The sequence below is a fragment of the Oncorhynchus mykiss genome, chromosome 9, assembly GCF_013265735.2.
Source record: "Oncorhynchus mykiss isolate Arlee chromosome 9, USDA_OmykA_1.1, whole genome shotgun sequence".
NCBI classification, from domain to species: Eukaryota; Metazoa; Chordata; class Actinopteri; order Salmoniformes; family Salmonidae; genus Oncorhynchus; species Oncorhynchus mykiss.
The window spans coordinates 28,659,773-28,682,520 of NC_048573.1; the positions used below are offsets into that span (position 1 = coordinate 28,659,773).

The following is a 22,748-nucleotide window of genomic DNA, read 5'->3' on the forward strand; positions in this document are numbered from 1 at the left end:
AACGCCACCTAGCACTGTTACTCGCATAAGTCACCACTTGGCTTTGTAGAGTTGAGCTTTGATGTGTGTGTGTGCTTGCATGCATCGGTCCGTGTGCGTGTGTGTTTATGGCCAGGGGTGTTAACATGGAACCCTGCGCCACAAAGCCTGCGCCAGTGTTTAATGTCATCCTGCTAGGTGTACAACTCCGGCTCAATGGCCCTGATGCTTTCAGTAAAGCTAATTGAAACTGAATGGTAGAGCACCACATCCAAACCCCTGGTTATATAGTAGTCCACACGCACACACACACACACACTCTCCAGGGGAATACAGTTCAATAGGGCTGGTTTAGCCTAATGCTGGGATTACTGTGGGATTCATACTTTTAGTGTCATGTGTTTAACGTGCAATTCATTTCTACAGCTGTGCACAGAGTCGTTCACATGATCTTACCCACCTGGGAATTTAGATGGGCATGGTTGATTTTTATTGGAAGCGGGTTGTGGACATTTTAACTGTATGTTTGAACTGTAGCGTAGTGGTTTTCATTATAGCTGCAAATTGTAGTTAATATTTTAAGGACTGTGCGTTTCAACCAGATTGTGAATGCCTGCTCTCTCGCTTCCTCCTTCTCGACCAATCAGCTGAAGGGAAAGAAGGCCCCAGTGACCAATGGGACAGCGTCTAAACAGAAGTTGGACAAGAACCAGGCCAAGAAGACCAATGGAACAACCAGTGGAGCATCTGTGAAACGCAACAACTCCAGTAAGAGTCTAGTGTGTGTGTGTGTGTGGGAGTTTGGGAGTTTGAGAGCTAGATAGAATGAGAGCGAGTGAGCGAGACACACACACCCATTCCCATGAGTGTATGAGTCTTTCTATAAATCATGACACAGTACATACCAGTGTGATAATTCATAAGCTACTGCTAGCCTGTCACTTCTAGTCAGCCCTTATACAGTCTGCTAGCTGTGATATTTAGCAGTAGCCTGGTCTTAGCAGACATGAAGTCTGGCTCCCCACTCCTCAGTCCCAGTCAAACCCACCACTGATCGCTTTCTAGGAAAACTGGAGCCACACACAAAAAAAAATCCGGAATTCACAAATTACAGTTGGTGGAGCAGCAGGAGTAAATATCTTTGGATGGTGCGAAGACGGCTTCCTTGAAACCATCCGTTGTAAATCCCAGCCTTATGGAGGATTACCATGACATACCCGGACCAAACTATCATTCAACGTCGAGTCAATGTTCAAGTAGCAGCTTGAATATTTGGCCAGGGTGACCCGTGGTTACTGGTGAGGCTAATCTTTGTGGTGAAGGTCTGTGTGTTTTCAGTAATGTGTGAACTACGACAGTTTTGAACCCACTTTCTCATATTTGGTCGCTTTTGTAAGCATCGTGTTCGTAGGGGATACCAACTATGTGCCATTTTGGATTTAGTGTATGTTACACAATACTTGTTTAATGTCAAGCTAAAATAGGCCCATATTGATGGTTGGAGATGTCAAGTGGTGGTTTGATTGATTATTTGGTCCTTCGTAGAGGCTAATGTGCTAGTGAGGCACGCACGCAGGCGCACACACACACTCACACACACAGTCGTACTTCAGTGGTGTGGAGAGGTTCTAGTGGCCTCTTTTTTTTTCAGCACGGTCGGTTCCTAGTCCCTACTCTACTCTGTTTGATTAAGGAGTGCTTATAGGCTGAGGTTTGGGTTCAATGGGTTTCTGGTCAGTTTATGCCTCGTCTACAACTCTGATGAGCATGGTCTTTTTCTTTCACCACTCCCTCCTTTCCTCTCATAGCAATCCACCCTTCTTCACATATTTCCTTACCTCCTTTTGGATCTCATTCTCTCCTTCTCCCTCCCCCTAATCCCTCCTTCTCCCCTCCTTCTCCCCCCCCCTTCCATAACCCGTTTCCCACCACCTAAGGAGCATTTTGGTTTTAACTTCGCGAAGGGATATATGGCGTAAAGCCCCTCTCTCTCCTGCAGGCGCAGAGCAGTATAAGTACGGTAAGAACCGCGTGGAGGCGGACGCAAAGCGGCTGCAGGCTAAAGAGGAGGAGCTGATGAGGAGGAAGCAGGACATCAGGAATCGTCTGACCCAGCTGAAGAAGGACCGGAAAGACCTGCGCACCGCCATGGAGGCCAGCACCGGTACAACAGAGAGACAAACGCATGCACACTTAGACAGACATACAGACACATTCACGCACACACACACACACACTGCTTTTTCCAAGATAGAGAGAGAAGGGGGTGAGGTAAAGAGTAAGTGGTGAGAGACGAAGGATTAGACGGGGAGAGAGGTGGGAGTGAAAGTATGGGGAGATATTATTGGAGGAGAAGAGGAAGAGCGGTTTAGAGTGGTGGGAGATGGAATGAGTGTTGGAAGGAAGAGTGGACATGTGGGAGTTAGTGGTGTATGATGGAGTCACGGGTGGATTATGGTTAGGAGTGAGTGGTGCGGGATGGAAGACTGGTTTGGAGGGGGAGAGATGGGAGTCATGTATCAGACGTTCTTATCCTGAGAAACTTGTCAATAAACTAAAATAACAGTAAGACGGGAACCGGGAGTGAACCTCCTTCCTCTTCATTCCTCCCTCCCTCAGGTAAGCGTTCCGCTGTGTCTCTGGTGGAGCGGCTGAAGAAGGTGGAGGACGAGTGCAAGCTGAAGGAGGACGAGAGGGTGAGCCTGGAGCTGGAGCTGACGGAGGTCAAGGAGAGTCTGAAGAAGGCCCTGAGTGGAGGAGTCACCCTGGGACTCACCATTGAGCCCAAGTCTGGCACCTCCAGCCCGCAGGTTAGACCTCAATCACATTTATTTTATTGAGACTTTTTACATCAGCAGATACTCAGCCTACAACCCCTAAGAGCAAGCAATGCAGATGTAGAAGCACAGTGGCTAGGAAAAACTCCCTAGAAAGGCAGGAACCTAGGAAGAAACCTAGAGAGGACCCAGCCCTCTTCTGGCTACACCGACCATGTCCATGACCTATGGCTGAGTTTCAATACTGTGAAAAGGTGTCCTTCTCTTGAATAATGAACAGACAAAAGCATTTTGTCCATGTAAATTAGTCTTCTAGATAGTCTAAAGGGACTTAAATTATTATTTAATTTTTTACCTTATGTGCATTTCTCCATCTGCATTTCAAAAACTTGTCTGGTGTAAGCTATATTCCCAACATACCGATGACAAACAGTCAACAGGCTTTTGATAAAGTGTTGAAACTGTTGCTGCTGACTCTGAATGGTGTGTATCTGTGTGTCCAGTCCCCAGTGTTGCTGAGGCGTACCCTAGAGAACTCTCCCATCTCCAGCTGTGACACCAGCGACACAGAGAGCTGTTCTACTCTGCCCGTCAACAGCGCCTCCCTCCTCCGCAGGACGGCCAATCAGAAACCCTCGACCGTCCGCGGCCACGTCCTCAGGAAGGCCAAGGTGAGACAGAGTTACAGAGAACAAACACACGCGCGCTCGGAACACAGTCAGCACTCAGTCAACTGCATTGCCACACACACACATCCATTGCCACACATCCCAGCCCAGTCCAATGACGATACCGAATTTGCATTTAGCTGCATGTAACTGTAAGTACATGCGATTTTATGCGTTGTATTATTTGCATGCATTTGCATTGATATCCTGACACCCAAGCACAGTCACTGTTCCCTTCGTTGCAGGAATGGGAGATGAAGACTGGCACATAAGCAGCAACTCTCTTCACAAACGATCCTATTGTACCAGCTTGTTTTTTTGTGTGTGTGTATATATTTATTCACTTTTCACATGGGGGAAGAAGGTTGAAGAGGAGTACACTACAAGCGTAGCATAGCCAACCAGAAAGACGATGCTGATTTGAGTATACTTTATTTCCAAAACATAAAGAAATAGCACTCTTTTTGTAGCTTACTATTGTATAATACCGTGTATTATATCTGGCATGTTTGAACTACTCTGTCGTGCGGTTTTGGTATTCGTCCAATTGTTTTCTTTCTTTTCAAGCAGACATCCATTCATAGACGGTCTTTTGTGATCTGTTTGTCCATCACATACAAATCTGGTTTCTACAACTCTTGGGGTTCATAAATCAAGTGCAAAACCAAGTATTTATTTGTAAATGTTTATTAAGTAAACATCCCTGTGATTATTTATGTTGATAATATTTAATGCTTGTTTTATAGTATAGCTGGCTCTCCATAAGTAAGCGCCCATGTTATCTTTCCTACTCAGTTAGAAGCTCTCTTGTTCACAAGCATATGTTTAGAGTGGTAACTGCACTGCGCCACTAATGTTCACGTCATCTAAATGGGTTAATCGAATCATCAGTATCACTGTTAGGCAATCCAGATGATTTGCAGATCATCAAACCAGCAATACACCTACTCCCTACTGGTTGATGTTGTGAGTGGGCCAATGGAATGCTTCACTCAGTAAAGTGCAGGTCAGGCTAAGGCGTGGTCGTGTCCTGGTGAGTTTGGCCTCTGGTATTGGAAAAATCCTAAAACCTCAAGTAACGTGGCCTCTTATATTTAAGCTTGACAACCAGGAGCCTCGGCCCAGCTCTTTTAATCATGCCACTGGTGTACTGTAGCCCTGTGATCTGATCTGGTGTGTGGCTTGTGTGTTAGTGCACACGACTGTGTGTGTGAGTGAGCGTGTTTGTGGCTTGTGTGTTAGTGCGCACGACTGTGTGTGTGTGTGAGTGAGCATGTTTGTGGCTTGCGTGTTAGTGCGCACGACTGTGTGAGTGAGTGAGCGTGTTTGTGGCTTGCGTGTTAGTGCGCACGACTGTGTGTGTGTGTGAGTGAGCGTGTTTGTGGCTTGCGTGTTAGTGCGCACGACTGTGTGTGAGTGAGTGTGTTTGTGGCTTGCGTGTTAGTGCGCACGACTCTGTGTGTGTGTGAGTGAGCGTGTTTGTGGCTTGCGTGTTAGTGCGCACGACTGTGTGTGTGAGTGAGCGTGTTTGTGGCTTGCGTGTTAGTGCGCACGACCGTGTGTGTGTGTGCGCGTGTTGAAACGTCTCCAAGGCACATTCCATCCCCATCACTAATACACTGTTAGAAATAGAGGCCTGTATGGTCAGAAATACTGTGTGTTCTCCGCTTCAACAAGAGACTGACCTAGTTGTGGATTCTTGAACTTCCAACTTCTACTGTAGCAACACGTTTCAGCTCATACACACCACATAGGCACGTGCACGTGAACACACAAGCACACACATTTGTCATTTTATTTCTAATGGTGCTTTTGGTAATGCTTTTACCACATCTACAGTACACTGCAAATACTGTCGTATCCACACAGCTCAGTGTAACCTAACCACTGTGCTTTGTAGGAGTGAGAAGTAGCATGTTGATGTACTACTGCAAACAAGCTTTTACCATTTACTCAAAGGCACATTTACCTTTTAAAATGGCTGGTTTATGGTGTATTTGGTTGGAATATGAGGCTGTGCATAGCAAAAATGGCCACCAATGGAGGTTTCTCAAGTTATCAGAGTGTAAATATTTGTATAGCTTTTCCATTCTGTCAGATTGATGCCGGGATTCAAATCCGATCGCATATATAAACAGCATTTGCCGTGAATTGGATCTCCGCAAACCTGAGAACATTGCCTTTAAAGGGATGGTTTACACAAAATCACATATTGACATATTCCTTACCGTGTAGGCAGTCAATGGACAAGGTATGACAGAAATCCATGCTTTGGATTAGTTTCCCTGGCACTGTTTTCGAAATGCTAACGTTTTAGCATTTGTGGCACAAATCCCATTGAAGCCATGGGACCAATATTAGCATTGTTCGTGCATCATCCAAAAGTATCTACATGTTATTGTGAAGCTCACCAAACGTCAGTTATTGATGATTTGAACATGATGCGAAAAATTCTGATATCGTGATACCATGACTTGAATGGGATTTGTACCAGAAATGCTAAAACGTTAGCATTTGGAAAAGGTACCAGCCACTGCCAGGGAAACTAAACCCAAAGCTTGGATTGCTGTCACACGTTGTACATAGACTGCTTACCGTGTAAAGAAATCAATGTGTCATTTTGTAATTTGGGTGAACTACCCCATTAAAAGCCACAATGTCTATAACCTGCCATGGGATTGAATTCCGGCCAAAGTCCCACTAGACGGCGAGCTAGAGCTAGTCATAGTCACCACGAGATGAGGGAGAGGAGGACAAGTTAAGTGTCTAATCCATTTTGAAAGCCTATCTTTGTATAAACACCTTCAAAACTGAAATGGGACAAGAGATATGTCAGTGAGAAAATGTGAACCCACATTGCGGGAGGGGAGATTGGGGGGGGTGGTTGGGGGGGGCGCGCAGAGGGAGTAGGGGAGAAACAGCAACATTGTTTGTTTTGCACCTTAGACTTTTCTACTCCATTGTACTTCTTTTGACAGTTGCCAACTCGGTGACGAACGGCTGTAAATAAAAGCAATAAACTTCTTTCCAAATGTCCTCGTTTCTTGTTTATTGGTGTTGGGTTAGCTGTGTAGTCAGACCAAATGAATCTTAAAACCAAGATACAGTATATGAGAAAACAGTTGTTCAAAACATGATTTAGCAATATTACCTGCTAGCAGGTGAAACCATACCATACACATCAATGCAGGAATAAACCCAAGAATCTGAGAAATCATAGTGATGGTTTCTGAGGTTAAACTCTTGACCTTTAGTGTACATTTCTGAAATTTTCCACAACTGCTGATGCGCTCCAGAGCGGTGCAGCGGACTATCTCAGTGCAAGAGGTGTCACTACAGGCTCTGGTTCAAATCCAGGCTGAATCACATCACGATTGGGAGTCCCATGGGGTGGTGCACAATTGGCCCAGCATCGCAGGGGCAGGCCAGCATTGTACCTAAGAATTTGTTCTTGCCTCGTTAAACTGACTTGCCTCGTTAAATAAATACAATGAGAAGTGAAGGAGTCTGGTCTGAAGTTTTCTCCCCAGTAAGCACAGGGTTGTCGGTTCAAGCTTTTAACCCCCATCACATTCCACCATCTGCCATGACATCCAACTGCAATACCTTGGTTCTAACCCACAACCCTGTGCCACCAACTCCTTCATACTTGAAATGCTTGTCTTCATGTGCTTCACATCGACAGGTCTGCAAAGGCTCATTGAAGAGATGTGGCTCAAACCCATTACCCATTAGCCCATCCACTCTGCTCGTTGTTGGTGACGTGTTTGCCATTCACTTGATGAAACCCCTTCAGTAAAGTTTGATTTGAGCATTCCAATCGATCTGTTGCAATGCGCAAGATATTGGGAACGGCAGGATTGTTAGTTTAATTTCCATGTGTGTCATTAAGTGCATATTAACTGCAAGTTGGATAGGTTTCAAACAGAATTTCTCAAACCCCCAGCCATTCCATGTACATGCTCTATTCCAGAGCTAGCACGGCTGAGTCAACTGATCATCAAGCCTTTATGGAACCGATCAAATTACGACAACAAACAAGTACAGTTAGGGGAGTGATTTATTCCAGAATGCAGGTTAAGTGCGATACACTTTCTGTTGAGGACTTCAACACATTTTTAATTGACCAAAAATCAAACAAACCCCAAAATAGTGATACAACTGCGGTCAATCGCACATAGTCTGTGTCAACAACAGTGAATCTCCTTCAGAAATATGTTGGATTCTCTTGATCCCCACAAGGGGGTGGGGGGGGGGGGAAATAATAACAGACGACGTCACTAGAAAACTAAGAACAAGCCAAATATGAGCATATATATATGTACAAAAGATGAAGAACAGAATATCAAATCGAATAGTCCAGTGTGGTGTACTGTCTGTTCGTATCAGATAGGCCTACATTATCATGACTGTAACTGACTCACTGGTAAGCTTGAGATTGACTCTCAGCATTTGTCACTAAGACGTGTACTCTGCCTCAATCAGGACAACCCCATCATATGGCCCCAATATGTGAAGTACACTTGGTACACTTCTCTCTGGGCTGCACTCCTCAAGACTACATCGTTAGTGTAAATGAAATGTCCTGGGAAATGTGCAATGGGAAAGAAAGCTACTGACTAAGACTTACTTCACGTTATTACAGGAATTAAACAAAATGTATCCCAAATGCAATAGTGCAGAAGTGCAGGGTGTAGATTTGATCGTGAGAGATCCTTTCCAGTTAAACAATGGATACAACAAAAAGTAGCCTACCTATAAAAGTCTATGATACTTTGCTATACACAGAAATAATGCTGATACACGAGAAGCAAGCAATGGGTAATGAGAAAGCTCCCTGTGTCATTTTACTGTGATGGGGGCATCCAAAAAGACGTGTGTGTTTTCATATTCGTGTAAAATACTCACACTCAAGTGACTATATACAGTGGGAGGTTTTTCATATAAACATCTATGTACACAAACCAAATTATATAGGAGACCTACCACCATACCACTGCTAACTCTGCCTAATATAGGCTCATATAACGACAGCCACACCTTTATCTCCATGACGACGACCTTAGTCTCTGGGGAAATGAACTCACGTTGACCTCTGACCCGGGGGTTAACTTGGCGGCGCGGTCAAATTGTTATTAGTAAATAAATAAGTAGAGGAAATGCAAAAGGAAAGGTCATAGAGCAGAGGAGTCTGCGTCTTTTTAGGCACGGTGGGACAAACAATGACTTTTTCTTTTAACCAGGGACGTGACATGCTGTAGCTTTGCTAAAATATCAAACACCATACAAAGTGTCACTCCTTTAACCTCACCTAGTAATCAAGTACCGTAAAAACATAAAAATGACATATTTCATTATTATAGAGCATTGTTATACATTGCTGTATGGCGAATGGAGACCGTTTAAACAAGGACTGTATGTAAATAATGGTGAATGAATGAGGATTTTCCCACATGCTTCATGTTAGCTCGACTCTTAAATACCTGTATCTGGGATTTATAAACAGTGCAACACCACCCCTTAGTGCCTATTTGGGTAATTGCATTATTTTCATGAACGCAACCTTGCCTCAGTTCAGACCAATGATTTATTTATACACTAGATGACTTCTTCTGGGGCGCTGTGTTGACGCCACTGTGCCTCCATCTTGGCACTCCCCCACCAGTGTAAAAAATATTTTGGAAGCTATAGAAATGCATTTATTAATGTCTACATTTGTTTTTGCCAGACGTATTTTATTCCAGACACGTTAAAGCATACTTTTAAATTATATTATGTGAGCTAAACATTCAAATATATATAAATATATAAACATTTCCCTTAAAGTATATATATTTTTGTGTTACTAAATGTTACTTTCCCCTCTACAACAAAAAAAATCTTAAATACATGTAATTTTGGCCTTGAAACATTTAATTGAGATACTGTAGAATTCCATTAATTCCTATGGAAGACTGCTCCTACTGGGGAGTGCCAATATGGCCGACCGGTGGCTTCAAAGCCTCTCAATGGCCAATACATTGCATCAGCAATCCAGGGTTTATGTACATTATTGGTTCAGACTGCTCCCTTTCCACACCCTATCCTTATAACAACCCTGCAGATTTAAAGGGGGCATTTCATCTAATTCTTTCCTGAGAAAGAGTATTATTGCATTCTCAGGAGTATTATTGCATTTAAGTGAGAGAGAGAAACAGAGATGGCGTCAATTGTAAATTATGGGATTGTTAAAAAAAAAAAAAAACTCTTCATTTTGTAGGATCCCCCAGAGTTGTAAACAAAGCTATTAATAACATATTTACCTCTCTTTTCTCCACTACTAAACCACAGTACCCAAACTGTGTGTGAGAATGATGTACTTTTCACAGCTATGGCCTGGTCATTGCATGGCTCTGTTTTGGTCATATTGTGTACCCCGCTATCCTTAGTGTACTATGATATCTGGGAACTACCTAGTGTGTGAAAACAGTCAGTGAAAAGATGAGTCTTACAGTACAGAGCGTTTTAAATAGCAGGCCAGTGGGTGGGGCTTCCTCTCTGTGATGTCACCGGAACTGTCCACCCTCACTGGGTGGCGTCCAATCAGTCTCTGCAGGGTTTAACCAATGAGAGCACACCGAGCAAACACGACACAGGGTGCAACGGACACTGGGTGCAAAGAACACTGGGTAAAAAGCAGAGTTGGCCCACACCCCTGATGTTACAGTAACGCAGTGGAGGGAGGGATAGAGGGATTGAGGGAGAAGATGAACGGAGGATACAGTAAGTGTCCCTCTGGTCCAGTGGCAAGAGCGAGAGCCGTAACAAGGGAGCGAGGGGCCATGGAGAGAAGGAGAGGAAGAGGAGAGAGAGAGCTAGAGTACTGCTAGACTGTAGTACTATGGTGGTTTCTCTTCCTCTGTAAGGGGAGTGGTGGATTGGTTGGTCAGACAGAGAGACAGAGAAGGAAGGCAGAGTAGAGTTCCCTGTGCTCGTTAGCATGGCTAGCTCTTTAGCATGGCTAGCTGGTTAGTGTGTCCTTGTTCAGCCATCAGCTGGTCAGGTAGCTGTGCAGCTCTCTGGAGTTGATGCTCAGCACCACACCCGAGTGGTTACCTAGCAACAAGGAGAGAGAATAAGTGGGTGAGACTAGTGCCTAGGGTCAGTTGGTTTTAAAAGGGAAAATCCCACATGCTTCTTTATCTTGCAACATTAAAGCACAATATCCTTGATCATCTCAAGGGTCATCTTTTAGCCAAACTCTTAACTTTTAAAAAGTAACTATTTTATTAATTTAAGTATTGCAATGCTTAAATGAATCTTTAATTCACAATATTGTTCTGGAGTTAGTAGCATTAGATTAAAGAAAATACTTTTGCAAATAACTAATACCTTGCGTTAGCTGCATGGGCTTGTGAGTAGTAGCAGGCTGTTCTGTTAGTAGTAGTAGGGATTAGTCCTTATAAGGGAACGGAAGGCGGGGCTACCTCCTGCGTTACCTAGAGTCTGCGAGTCCAGATCGTCGTCGATAAACTCCTCCCCCTGGATGATGTGCTGCGTGTCCTCGCTGTGATTGACAGGGCTGGTCATCTCCTGCTCCTTCTCGTTGTGCATCTGGGCATACACATTTCGGCCAGGCAGCTTTCTGAAAAATAGTGGAGGATAGGCATCCTCAGTCCTAAGCCAAGGACTGTGGGATTTGTAGTTTTGATGAGAGGTTGTGGTTGTAGTTCATGTTAATGAGTGACAGATTGAGGACTTTGTGCATCGGATGCAAAGGAAGTGCTATTGGTGGGACTCGTGAAAAGAAGACAAATCATGCACAACATATTCATTCATCTACATTCTAGATTCATCAAGTACATGCATTTATGTATTCTAGTACATCTATATTGATTCAGTAATGTATTCACCTACTGTATCTTCATACATGCAGCTATGTTTTCATCTGTGGTCATGCAATGCTTCAGAGGATGACTGATTCTGATGGTTGAAGCATGGTTAATGCAACACCATAATTGGGGGTTTGATTCCCACATGGGCAACATGCAGTATATTGACTATGTCACGATAAAAGTGTATACCAAAGGACATTATTGTTTTAGCTTCAGGAGTTTTTCCTGACCACATGCTCTTGGCCAGGGATCATGAACTAGATTCAGCCGGGGGCCAACTTTTTTCTTGAGTGGATGGTCAGGGGGGCGGGAACATAATTACAAATAATTTGTCAACTGCAAAATCTTCACTATGTGTGTCTAGTGCCCAGTGAATATCTGATATATGTGAGTCTATCATACCCACCTCTTGAACTTGTAGAGGATGAAGGATCCAGTAGCGATGACGCTGATGAGGAAGATGACAGCCAGAGCCCAGACACCTGGACCTGCCACTCCACCCTGAGAACCTGCAGGGGGAACAATACACACACACACACATTATGATATGGCACATACACACCCTGCACACAAGGATAGACGACACACATCAGATGGGAAATGAACAGTACACAGACACACAGGGTAGGTAACACACACACACAGTCTACCTACACACACCTGCTATGGATGTGGCCCACTAAGACACTGAAACAAGAGTATAGCTGGCACGTCACAATAAACCCAACAGAATACATACACATCTCACTGCAAACAGTCCATTCCACTCCGCTTCGATAAACACCACACACATACCACACCTCAAGGTTTAGCACAGTCTGGAAAAGAGATCTACACGCAAACTGTGCAATAAAATATAGAGTAAGTTTAAAAGCAAATGGAATATATTAGACATCATTCAAACATATTGTTTACCTATGCAGATATTACGAAAATACACGATTATATACAAAAGTATGTGGACACCCCTTCAAATTAGTGGATTCGGGCTATTTCAGCCACACCTGTTGCTGACAGGTGTATAAAAGCCATGCAACCTCCATATACAAACATTGGCAGTAGAAAGGCCTTACTGAAGAGCTCAGTGACTTTCGACATGACACCGTCATAGGATGCCACCTTTCCAATAAGTCAGTTCGTCAAATTTCTGTCCTGCTTTATGAGATGGGTTTCCATGGCCCAGCAGCCATTGGACTCTGGAGCAGTGGAAACGCGTTCTCTGGAATGATGAATCCCGCTTTACCATCTGGCAGTCCGACGGACGAATCTGGGTTTGGCGGATGCCAGGAGAATGCTACCCGCCCGAATGCATAGTGCCAAATGTAAAGTTTGGTGGAGGAGGAATAATGGTCTAGGGCTGTTTTCATGGTTTAGACAAGGCCCCTTACTTCCAGTAAAGTGAAATCTTAACGCTACAGCATACAATGACATTCTAGATGATTCTGTGCTTCCAACTTTGTGGCAACAGTTTGGGGAAGGCCTTTTCCTTGTTTCAGCATGACAATGCCCCCATTCACAAAACGAGGTCCATACAGAAATGGTTTGTCGAGATCGGTGTGGAACATCTTGACTGGCCTGCACAGAGCCCTGACCTCAACCCTATCGAACACCTTTGGGATGAATTGGAACGCCAACCACGAGCCAGGCCTAATCGCTCAACATCAGTGCCCGACCTCACTAATGCTCTTGTGGCTGAATGGAAGCAAGTCCACACATCAATACTGAACAAAAATATAAATGCAACATGTAACATGTCTGGTGAGTATGCAGGCCGTGGAAGAATTAACTTCTTAAGGTATAGGGGGCAGCATTTTCACTTTTGGATAAATAGCGTGCACAATTTCAACTTCCTACTACTCATGCCAAGAATATAAGATATGCATATTATTAGAGTGTTTGCTATCCAAACCTACTGAAGTTTCTAAAACTGTTTGAATCATGTCTGTGAGTATAACAGAACTCATGTAGCAGGCAAAACCCAGAGGACTAACCGTTCAGATATTTTGTTTTTGAGGTCTCTGTCCATTGAGTTCTTAGGAACTTGTTTTCAGTTCCTACCGCTTCCACTGGATGTCACCAGTCTTTGGAATTTGGTTGAGGTTATTCCTTTGTGCAATGAAGAAGTCTGGCCATCTAGGAACTGCGTAACACTGTTGAGAGTTGCGCAAGACTTGAAAAGTAGCTTGGTTTGTTGTGTTCCTTCCTGTATTGAACACAGATAGACCCGTCTTCAATTTGATTGATTATTAACGTTTAAAAATACCTAAAGTTGTATTACAAAAGTAGTTTGAAATATTTTGGCAAAGTTTATAGGCAACTTTTGAAATATTTTGTAGTGACGTTGCGCATTTTGGAAGCAGTTTTTTTCTGGATCAAACAGGCCAAATAAATTGACATTTTGGATATATATGGACGGAATTAATCGAACAAAAAGGACCAATTGTGATGTTTATGGGACATATTGGATTGCCAACAAAAGAAGCTCGTCAAAGGTAAGGCATGTTTTATATTTTATTTCTGCATTTTGTGAAGTGCCTGCAGGGTTGAAATATGCTACCCTCTTTGTTTACTGTTGTGCTACCATCAGATAATAGCTTCTTATGCTTTCGCCGAAAAGCCTTTTTAAAATCTGACATGTTGGCTGGATTCACAACGAGTGTAGCTTTAATTGAGTATCTTACATGTGTGATTTAATGAAAGTTTGGTTTTTATATATATATTTTTTATTCCCTGGCTTTTGCCCAAGTGAGACGCAAGCGTCCCCTATACCATAAGAAGTTAAGACATTTTCACCTTCCAGGAATTGTGTACAGATTCTTGTGACATGGGCTCGTGCATTATCATGCTGAAACATGAGGTGATGGCGGCGGACGAATGGCACGACAATTGTCACATCCCGATCGGTTTCTCCTGTCTTTGTGCTTGTCTCCACCCCCAACCAGGTGTCTCCCATCTCCCCTCATTATCCCCTGCTTATTTATACTGGCCTATTCTGTTTGTCTTTTGCTAGTTTGTCTTGTCCTGTGTTCCCATCTTCCCAGTTCTGACCTTACTGCCTGTCCTGACCTTGATCATGCCTGCCGTCCTGTACCTGCCTGACTCTGATTTGGATGCCACCATTGGAAGACCATTGGAAGACACAAGGAGTTACTGCAAAGCCTTATGGAGGGACTCCATACCCTGGCAGAACGCCATGACCATGCATTCAATATACTCTGCAGATTCCCTACTTGGCAGCAAGCCACAACAGTAATTCCCCAGACTCTCAGCAACCCCGCCAGCAGCAACGCTTCTTCCCAGCCTACCCCAGTGTCCCGAGAACCTCGCTTACATCCTCCGGAGTGCTACGCTGGAGATTCTGGAACCTGCCGGGCTTTTCTTGCCCATGCTCCCTCATATTCGAGCTGCAGCCTTCTTCTTTCCCCTCGGACCACTCGAAGATTAGCATACCTCATAACGCTGATGTCCAAGAGGGCACTTGCCTGGGCTACGGCAGTGTGGGAGTCCACTGTTTACCTCAGTCTTGAGGAGTTTGTGGCGGAGGTACGAAAAGTGTTTGATTCTCCGTTGTCTGGGAGAGAGGCTGCTCGTAAGCTGCTCCAACTACGTCAAGACTCCCGTAGTGTGGTAGACTATGCGGTGGATTTTCACACGTTGGTAGCTGAGAGTGCCTGGAACCCGGAAACCCTTTTCGACACATTGCTTCACGTATTATCGGAGGAGGTTAGAGTAAGTTCGCGTCCCATGGACCTCGACTCCCTCATCGCCTTGACCTTACGGATCGATGGGCGGCTACGGGAATGTAGGAGGGAGAGGAGATTTGTTCCCGGTCACACTCGCTCATCCACTGCTCCCACCTCGCCTCCGCGGAAGTTCCCGACGTCCACCTTACCGAGAGAATCTGAGGTCACCCGAGTGCCCGAATCACTGAGGGCGGTTGACTCACCTCCTCCAGAGACCAAGCTACTGGGAAGGGCTAGATTGTCTCCGGATGAACATTTACTCAGGTTGAGCACCAGGATCTGTATGTATTGAGGGACTACAGGACATTATATTTCCACCTGTCCATTAAAAAGACCAGGCTCACCAGTAGGTACGCATACTCTGGTGAGCCGTACAGGGATTTTCCAATCTCCCCTTACTCGTACCCCTTTCCATGCCACTCTGTTGTGGGTTGACCAGGCCAAATCTTTCCGGGTGCTCATTGACTCTAGGGCAGACGAGAGCTTTATCGAAGCTATCTTGGTGTCGGAGCTGGGAATCTCCACTCAACCCCTCTCCATTCCCATGGACGTCAGAGTGCTGGATGGGCTCTCTATTGGTAATACGGTTCCTATCAACCTACAAGTATCAGGAAATCACAGTAAGTGTATGTAGTTCCTGCTCATAGAATCCCCCTATGTACCCGTGGTTTTGGGGTATTCATGGCTCCAGAAGCACCATCCCATGACTGACTGGGCTGCTGGTTCTATCATGGGTTGGACCCCGTCCTGCCATGTGAAGTGTCATAAGTCAGCACAGCCTGCCCCAGGACATCTGCACCCCTGCTCTTTTCTCTCTCATCATCTTACCCATGTTGAGAGGAACTATGATGTGGGAAATCGAGAACTCCTCGCCGTCAAGATGGAGGAGTGGAGGCACTGGTTGGAGGGATAGCGGAACACCCATTCTTAGTGTGGACTGACCATAAGAGCCTGGAATATCTCCGCACCGCCAAGCGCCTCAACTCTAGGCAGGCTTCTTGGGCTCTGTTATTCACCCGTTTCAATTTCACTCCTACCGCCCGGGGTCCAAGAATATGAAGCCTGACACAGGCTCACATTTGTATAGCTCCCGCTGCTACTCAGTCTGACCCTGAAACCATCCTCCCTACCTCCTGCCTAGTGGCTGCACTCGTCAAGGGCTATAGAGAGCCTGGTCCTTAAGGCGCAGCATTCCCAACTGTCCGGCTCAGATCAAGGTGCAGCACGTCTTCCGGATCCATGGACTTCGGTCAACATGGTCTCTGATCGTGGTCCTCAGTTCTCATCCGCTGGAAGGCATTCTTCACCCTCATTGGGCAGTCGGCCAGCCTGTCTTCTGGTTTTCACCCCCAATCTAAGTGCCAGTCGGAGCAAGCCAATCAGGACCTGGAGAAGGCTCTTTGTTGCCTCGTCTCCGCCAACCCCACCACCTGGAGCCAGCATCTCATGTGGGTGGAATACGCCTGTAACACCCTTCCCTGCTCGGCCACTGGTCTCTCGCCTTTCAAGTGTTCCTTGGGATATCAGCCCCCGCTCTTCCCTGAGCAAGAGGACGAAGTCAGCATACCCTCTGCCCAGATGTTCGTCCGCCGCTGTCTCCGTACCTAGAAGAAAGCCCGGGCCGCTCTTCTGAAGACCACATCCAGGTATCGACGACAGGCGGATTGCCGCTGGACCCCTGCTCCCCGCTATCGGCTCAGGCAGAAGGCATGGCTTTCCACTCAGGACCTGCCCCTCCAGGTGGAGTCCCGTAAACTTTCCCCCCCATTTCATTGGCCCTTTCCCCATCTCTAAAATCCTTAGCCCCTCTGCTGTTTGTCTTCTGTTGCCCCGCAACCTCCGTATACAAATAAAATAGTATTTGTCACATGCTCCGAATTCAACCTTACCGTGAAATACTTACTTACAATCCCATAACCAAAAATGCAGTTCAAGAAAGAGTTAAGAAAATATTTACTAAATAAACTAAAGAAAAAATTGTCAAATAAAAAAGTAACACAATAAAACAGGAAAGTATACAGGGTGTACCAGTACCGAGTAAATGTGCGGAAGTACAGGTTAGTCAAGTTATTTTGTACATGTAGGTAGGGGTAAAGTGACACTGCATAGATAATAAACAGCGAGTAGCAGCAGTGTAAAAACAAAGGGAGGGGGGGGGGGGGATGTGTCAATGTAAATAGTCTGGGTGGCCATCTGATTAATTGTTAAGCAATTATGGCTTGGGTGTAGAAGCTATTAAGGAGCCTTTGGTCCTAGACTTGGCGCTCCGGTACTGCTTGCCTTGCGGTAGCAGAGAGAACAGTCTATGACTTGGGACTTGGGTGACTGGAGCCTTCCTCTGACACCACATGGTATATAGGTACTGGATGGTAGGAGGCTTGGCCCCAGTGATGTACTGGGCCATAAGCACTACCCTCTGTAGCTTCTGGATGCTGTGTACTGTTGAGCAGTTGTGAGCAGTTGTGAACCTCCACACCCCCTCTAACCGGCTGAAAATTGCGAAAATGGTTCAGTACGGTCCTTTACCACTTCTACCGTGAGACCTGAGTCCGAGCCAGTAACCTGTACACAGCATCCAGAAGCTATCAACTGCCTTTTCTCTCAGGAGTGTGACATGGGTCCATGTGCAGTGAGCATGGAGAGAGATCCAGTCCAAACTTCTCTCATGCTGCTGGTGTACCGGTAGGAAAATGGACAAAGACATAATGGATTGTAAAGGTGAACGACATTATCAAGGGTCATTCACGTAATTCATTTAGGCTTATCCAAAATGGTTTATTTTGGGATATTAGGTTGATTGTGGAGGTCTGCACCCTGCGACATTGATTGTAATTTAGACCAAGTATGCATTGAGATACCAATCTGTCATTACATCAAATGATGAGAAAAGTTCATGCTAGAAAAATAATGTCAATGTAAAAGTACATTCTGCGAGTGTCGGTGTGTGCTAAGTTGAGGGTCTTAAATTAAAGTGATCGAACCAACGTGAAGCACTAAGGACTGCAATTCTACATTTGGGTTCAAATGTGAGGAGAGCCACAAGATTGTAGCTTGGGCTAACCATGCCCCAATCTCATTCTTGGCAAGGTTGGTGTGAAACTGTTATAACTTGTGTTCTCTTTCCTGTGAAATGTTATTAAAATGCTGTAAGGCAATCTGTGTCTCTCTGGCTGACAAGATTTCAGCAGCTATCATGTTTTCTGCTCCCCCAGAAGATGGTGAAACTAATGAGCTCCTCCTCCTCCTCTCTAATGAGCTCCTCTGCTCCCATTTCCCCCTGTAGATACAGAGGATGAGTACTGATTGAAGGTTGTTTTCTTTTAACAAGTTGAGGGTAAGGCCATCTATACCCTTAACCTGTTCACATCATGTGGAACAATGAGCTGATGAGCAAGCACCAACCTTTTGAAGGTCTTAACAGAATTGCTAAACAACTCGGTTTTATATGTTGACTAGGTTGATGTCCCAGGGACAGTTAGTTAAAAACATTTGTCAATGCAACCCGATTGTGGTAAGAAATATTGAAACAATGGTTAACATTGAGAGATTTATTCACCTATGAATCTACAGATCTCTTGGTATGTGTGTATTTTTGATACTAACTTCCATTAATAAAGTATAACCTTTATTATGATTATAGTATTACCATGCTAAGTGGATTGTGCAACCCAGAATGAAGGGTTTGAAATTAGGAAGTGTCTGTTTTTTCTCTCCCTGTGTTGATTTCCCTTACTTTAATAGGAGTATAGAATATTTTGATATTAAAGCTCAAATCTAAATGCTTACATTAAAATGTAATGATCATTATCACACAAGTGACAAGAGGATGGATGTAATGGAATTTCCATTTTTGTGCTTTTCTTATAACTCATTTCTATGTTCTACTCATGTGCTGTTCTATAAACCAATTTCTGTATTCATGCAAGTGGCTGACAGTACAAATCAGTAGCTGCCATTTGGCAGTATGCCCAGACCTTGTTTTGAGAACGAACAAAAGATATCTCAGTTTCAAGGCCTTAGCTCGGAGCGAAGAAGCCTCGTGAGCTATTGGTCTGTCACATGTTATGAGCCGCTATTGGTCAGTCACATGAATGAAACAAAACTGTAATGATTAATGAAAATATATGTAAATACAGTGGGGCAAAAAAGTACTTAGTCAGCCACCAATTGTGCAAGTTCTCCCACTTAAAAAGATGAGAGAGGCATGTAATTTTCATCATAGGTACACTTCAACTATGACAGACAAAATGAGGAAAAAAATCCAGAAAATCACATTGTAGGATTTTTAATTAATTAATTTGCAAATTATGGCTATCCGCCTCCTGTGTCTGCATCTGGGTCAGCCTGAGCCTTGATAACAATTGGTCTCAGGATCTCGTCACGGCATCTCTGTGCATTCAAAGTGCCATTGATAAAAGTGCAATTATGTTCGTTGTGAGTAGCTTATGCCTGTCCATACCATAACCCCACCGCCATCATGGGGCACTCTGTTCACAACGTTGACATCAGCAAACCGCTCGCCCATACGATGCCACACACGCGGTCTGAAGTTGTGAGGTTCGGTTGACGTACTGCCAAATTCTCTAAAATGACATTGGAGGCGGCTTATGAGATGAAATGTTCGTTGTGCAGGTGTCCACATACTTTTGGTCATGTAGTGTATCTAACACTTTAGCAATTTAGTAGGTAAGAAATTAGGGAAATAACACTGAAAGCAGAGCAGAGAGAAGGTAACAAAAACAGAAGCCCAATCAGATTTGAGGAGATCTAAAAGGAAATAGACTCGTTTTGAGAAAGCAGGAAGGAAAGCTAATACAAGATTGTGTGGGGGCGACTAACGCACCGATCTCCGTCGCTCTCGGGGACGAGTCATTAGCTACTAGTCCTTTGAAATAGATTGATAAAAACTAAATTATCGATTCAAAGTCAACATTACACCAAATAATATTGGAGAACATATCTATTATAAAATCATATTTACAACATCACAAGGACATGGTTACAGTAATGGGAATGGTTACCTGCGTTAGGATCAGCTAAGGTCACCAACACCTGTAGACCTCCTCGTACGATGAAGCTAACGTTGTTCTCATTGAAGGCCTGCTTAATGGCAGGGATACGCTGTGGAAAAAATTTAAAACACAACCATAAAATTCACACAATTCAATTTCTACCAATATGAATGAGTCCAACAATGCCAATGAGTTAGGTAGTGTGTCTGTTTGATAGTGTACCTTATCCACAAATACACTCCTCTTAGCAGGCTTGCTCTCTGGTGGGAGAATGTACAGCTCGGCAGTGGTGGGCAGGCCCGGCTTCACCATGGTTACCAGGGACTCCTGGGGGACACCTGTGATCTGGGGGTCAAAGGTCATGGTCAGAAACGACATCTTCAACTTATGGGACATGTATCCCATGTTTCTACGACATGAGCATGTTTTCTCCCATTTCATAACTATACTGATCGTGCCTGTCATGTCTATATCAAATAGAATAATTTAACCAAAACATATTGAGGCCAATGCAGATGCTATCATTATGTATCCTAAGGAATAGACTGGTCCTGTTATGTTATAGCATCAGGTCATGTATGAGGTGAGTACAGTAGACCCACCTTGGCCAGAATCCTGGTGACCACCTGACCCACGTCCTCCCTCCACTCTGGAATGTTGGGGTTGAGGAGGTCCAGGTTACTGCTGAAGGCCAGAGGGATGACCTGGAAAAGGTCTGGGATTGGACAGAACACACAGGAAGTCGGCAGCCATTTTGGGTTACGGCATTCAGATTAACAAAAAAAAAATTGCGATTTTAATTATACCCTATCCATTTCTATCGTCAAGATTATTTAGAATAAGTCAACAGTTCCTCACAATCCTACATTCACTTCTTCTGCAGTATGTTTATTCTGTATCATCAGGTCTCAAGGGGTAAGATAATACAGTACCGTTCTGCTCAGTTAGCATTCTCTCATGAATAAATTAAACTCATCTAGATTTGTTAAGATGACATCATTATCCGTGACACAGTTACACAACGGCAACACATGAGGTCATGGAAAACACCAGGGACACAGTTACACAACGGCAACACATGAGGTCATGGAAAACACCAGGGACACAGTTACACAACAGCAACACATGAGGTCATGGAAAACACCAGGGACACAGTTACACAACAGCAACACATGAGGTCATGGAAAACACCAGGGACACAGTTACACAACAGCAACACATGAGGTCATGGAGAGACAGAGACACAACCAAACAACTAGAGCTATATCATCTAGAATAAAACTATTGCCTCATACCATAACATCATAAATAGTTGATGTACAGCACACAAATAACGTCATATATAAGTACTCATCAGCACTGCAATGTCCCCTCTCTCTTACCGTAGATGCGGACTGTCTTGGTGTCCTGCACCATGGAGCGTCCATTAGAGGCCTGGACAGTGACAGACACCTCTCCTTCCGCAGGGAACCGCGTTATCAGACTATTCTCCAGGGACAGCTTGGGCTGCATGGAGACACACAGTGAATGTATTCATTCATCATTTCCACAAATCATTTATAAACTCTCAACATTAGCTTTAGCACTGTTAGCATCACAAAAAGACAGTGGTTGCATATGGCTCAGATCACCTTTTGAACATTAGTTTCCATAAATCTGCATTTAAAGTGGAGAACCAACCTGTGGGTTGTGTGTGTGTCAGTATGAATTAACAGTAGGTTGTGCCTGTGTGTTTGTGCGTGTGTGTCAGTGTCAGAGGAAGCTGGTGGGAGGAGCTATAGGAGGAAGGGCTCACGGTAATGGCTGGGTTGGATTGATGGAACGGAGTCAAACATGTGGCTTCCATGCGTTTGATGGGTTTGATTATTCCATTCCAGACATTACAATGAGCTCATCCCACCAGCCTCCTCTGGTCAGTATACATTACCTGTAGGTTGTTTCCTATCCACCAGTAGAAGACAGTCAGGTTGGCCTCTGAAGGAAGCACCACAGCTGTCAGGTTGACTTCCTGGTTAACCCCGGCAATGGGAACTACTTCCAGGTGAACTTCCTGTAGAGGGGCTGTGACCTGGATGTACATGGTGGCCTGGTCGTGTCCGGCCATGTTCTCGGCCTTGACAGTGACACGGTAGACCCCCAGCTGTTCGTAGCGGTGCTGGATGGGCTCGTCTGTCACCGTCAGGTTCTGGTAGATGGCCCTCACCCCGTCACCCAGATCCACCTGGTATTTAGTGTTGCTGGTGTCACCCTGAGTGAGGGAGGAGGTACAGGAGGAGAACGTCACTGAATTGGGCTGATAAATGGGATAAAAACGAATGCTCATTCCACGGAGGGCCAAGTGTCTGCATGTTTTTGCTGGACTTGATTGATGAATTAAGGTCACTGACTAGTAAGGAACTCCCTTCACCTGGTTGTCGAGGCCTTAATTGAACTATATATACTACGAATGTAGTTTGAGGTAATAGCGAAGTAACTTTGGTCAACTTTGAGTTCAAGTTGAGATAACCGGTACCACGAGAGTGCCTCACCTTCTAGCCAGGAACATTTCTATGGCAACGAACCCTTCAGACTTAACCTGCTCCAGTGCAGGCCAACTCAGAGTTAACCTGAATTGAGTGTCTGAGCTGCGAGTTGAGGACCAATGAAATCTGATTCCCTCCCTCTCGCAAAAAAAGATTGCTTCATCATCCACTTC

General features: G+C 44.6%; 2 protein-coding genes across 10 annotated transcripts in view; one reads left to right on the plus strand and one right to left on the minus strand.

Annotated features, from left to right (window-relative positions):
* LOC110531878 (actin filament-associated protein 1) overlaps positions 1–3,862 on the plus strand; it is a 109,866-nt gene extending 106,004 nt beyond the window's left edge. For all 4 annotated transcript variants that reach the window (XM_036987777.1, XM_036987778.1, XM_036987776.1 and 1 more), the window contains 5 exons: positions 627–747; positions 1,979–2,143; positions 2,599–2,789; positions 3,260–3,427; positions 3,670–3,862. In XM_036987777.1, coding sequence (XP_036843672.1) covers positions 627–747; positions 1,979–2,143; positions 2,599–2,789; positions 3,260–3,427; positions 3,670–3,696 — 672 coding nt within the window. In that variant the 3' untranslated portion in view covers positions 3,697–3,862. The remainder of the gene's footprint in view (positions 1–626; positions 748–1,978; positions 2,144–2,598; positions 2,790–3,259; positions 3,428–3,669) is intronic.
* Positions 3,863–7,466: 3,604 nt separating this feature from the next.
* LOC110531879 (VPS10 domain-containing receptor SorCS2) overlaps positions 7,467–22,748 on the minus strand; it is a 325,985-nt gene continuing 310,703 nt past the window's right edge. Inside the window, exons 19-27 of one of the 6 annotated variants that reach the window (XM_036987784.1) lie at positions 21,981–22,301; positions 21,436–21,559; positions 20,656–20,768; positions 20,276–20,398; positions 20,063–20,162; positions 19,885–19,926; positions 11,705–11,807; positions 10,891–11,048; positions 7,467–10,519 (exon numbers count right to left, since the gene is read on the minus strand). In XM_036987784.1, the coding sequence (XP_036843679.1) occupies positions 10,455–10,519; positions 10,891–11,048; positions 11,705–11,807; positions 19,885–19,926; positions 20,063–20,162; positions 20,276–20,398; positions 20,656–20,768; positions 21,436–21,559; positions 21,981–22,301 (1,149 nt within the window). In that variant the 3' untranslated portion in view covers positions 7,467–10,454. Of the gene's footprint in view, positions 10,520–10,795; positions 11,094–11,704; positions 11,808–19,884; positions 19,927–20,062; positions 20,163–20,275; positions 20,399–20,655; positions 20,769–21,435; positions 21,560–21,980; positions 22,302–22,748 lie in introns of all 6 variants that reach the window. The other 5 variants (XM_036987781.1, XM_036987780.1, XM_036987782.1 and 2 more) reach the window with 5 other exon arrangements.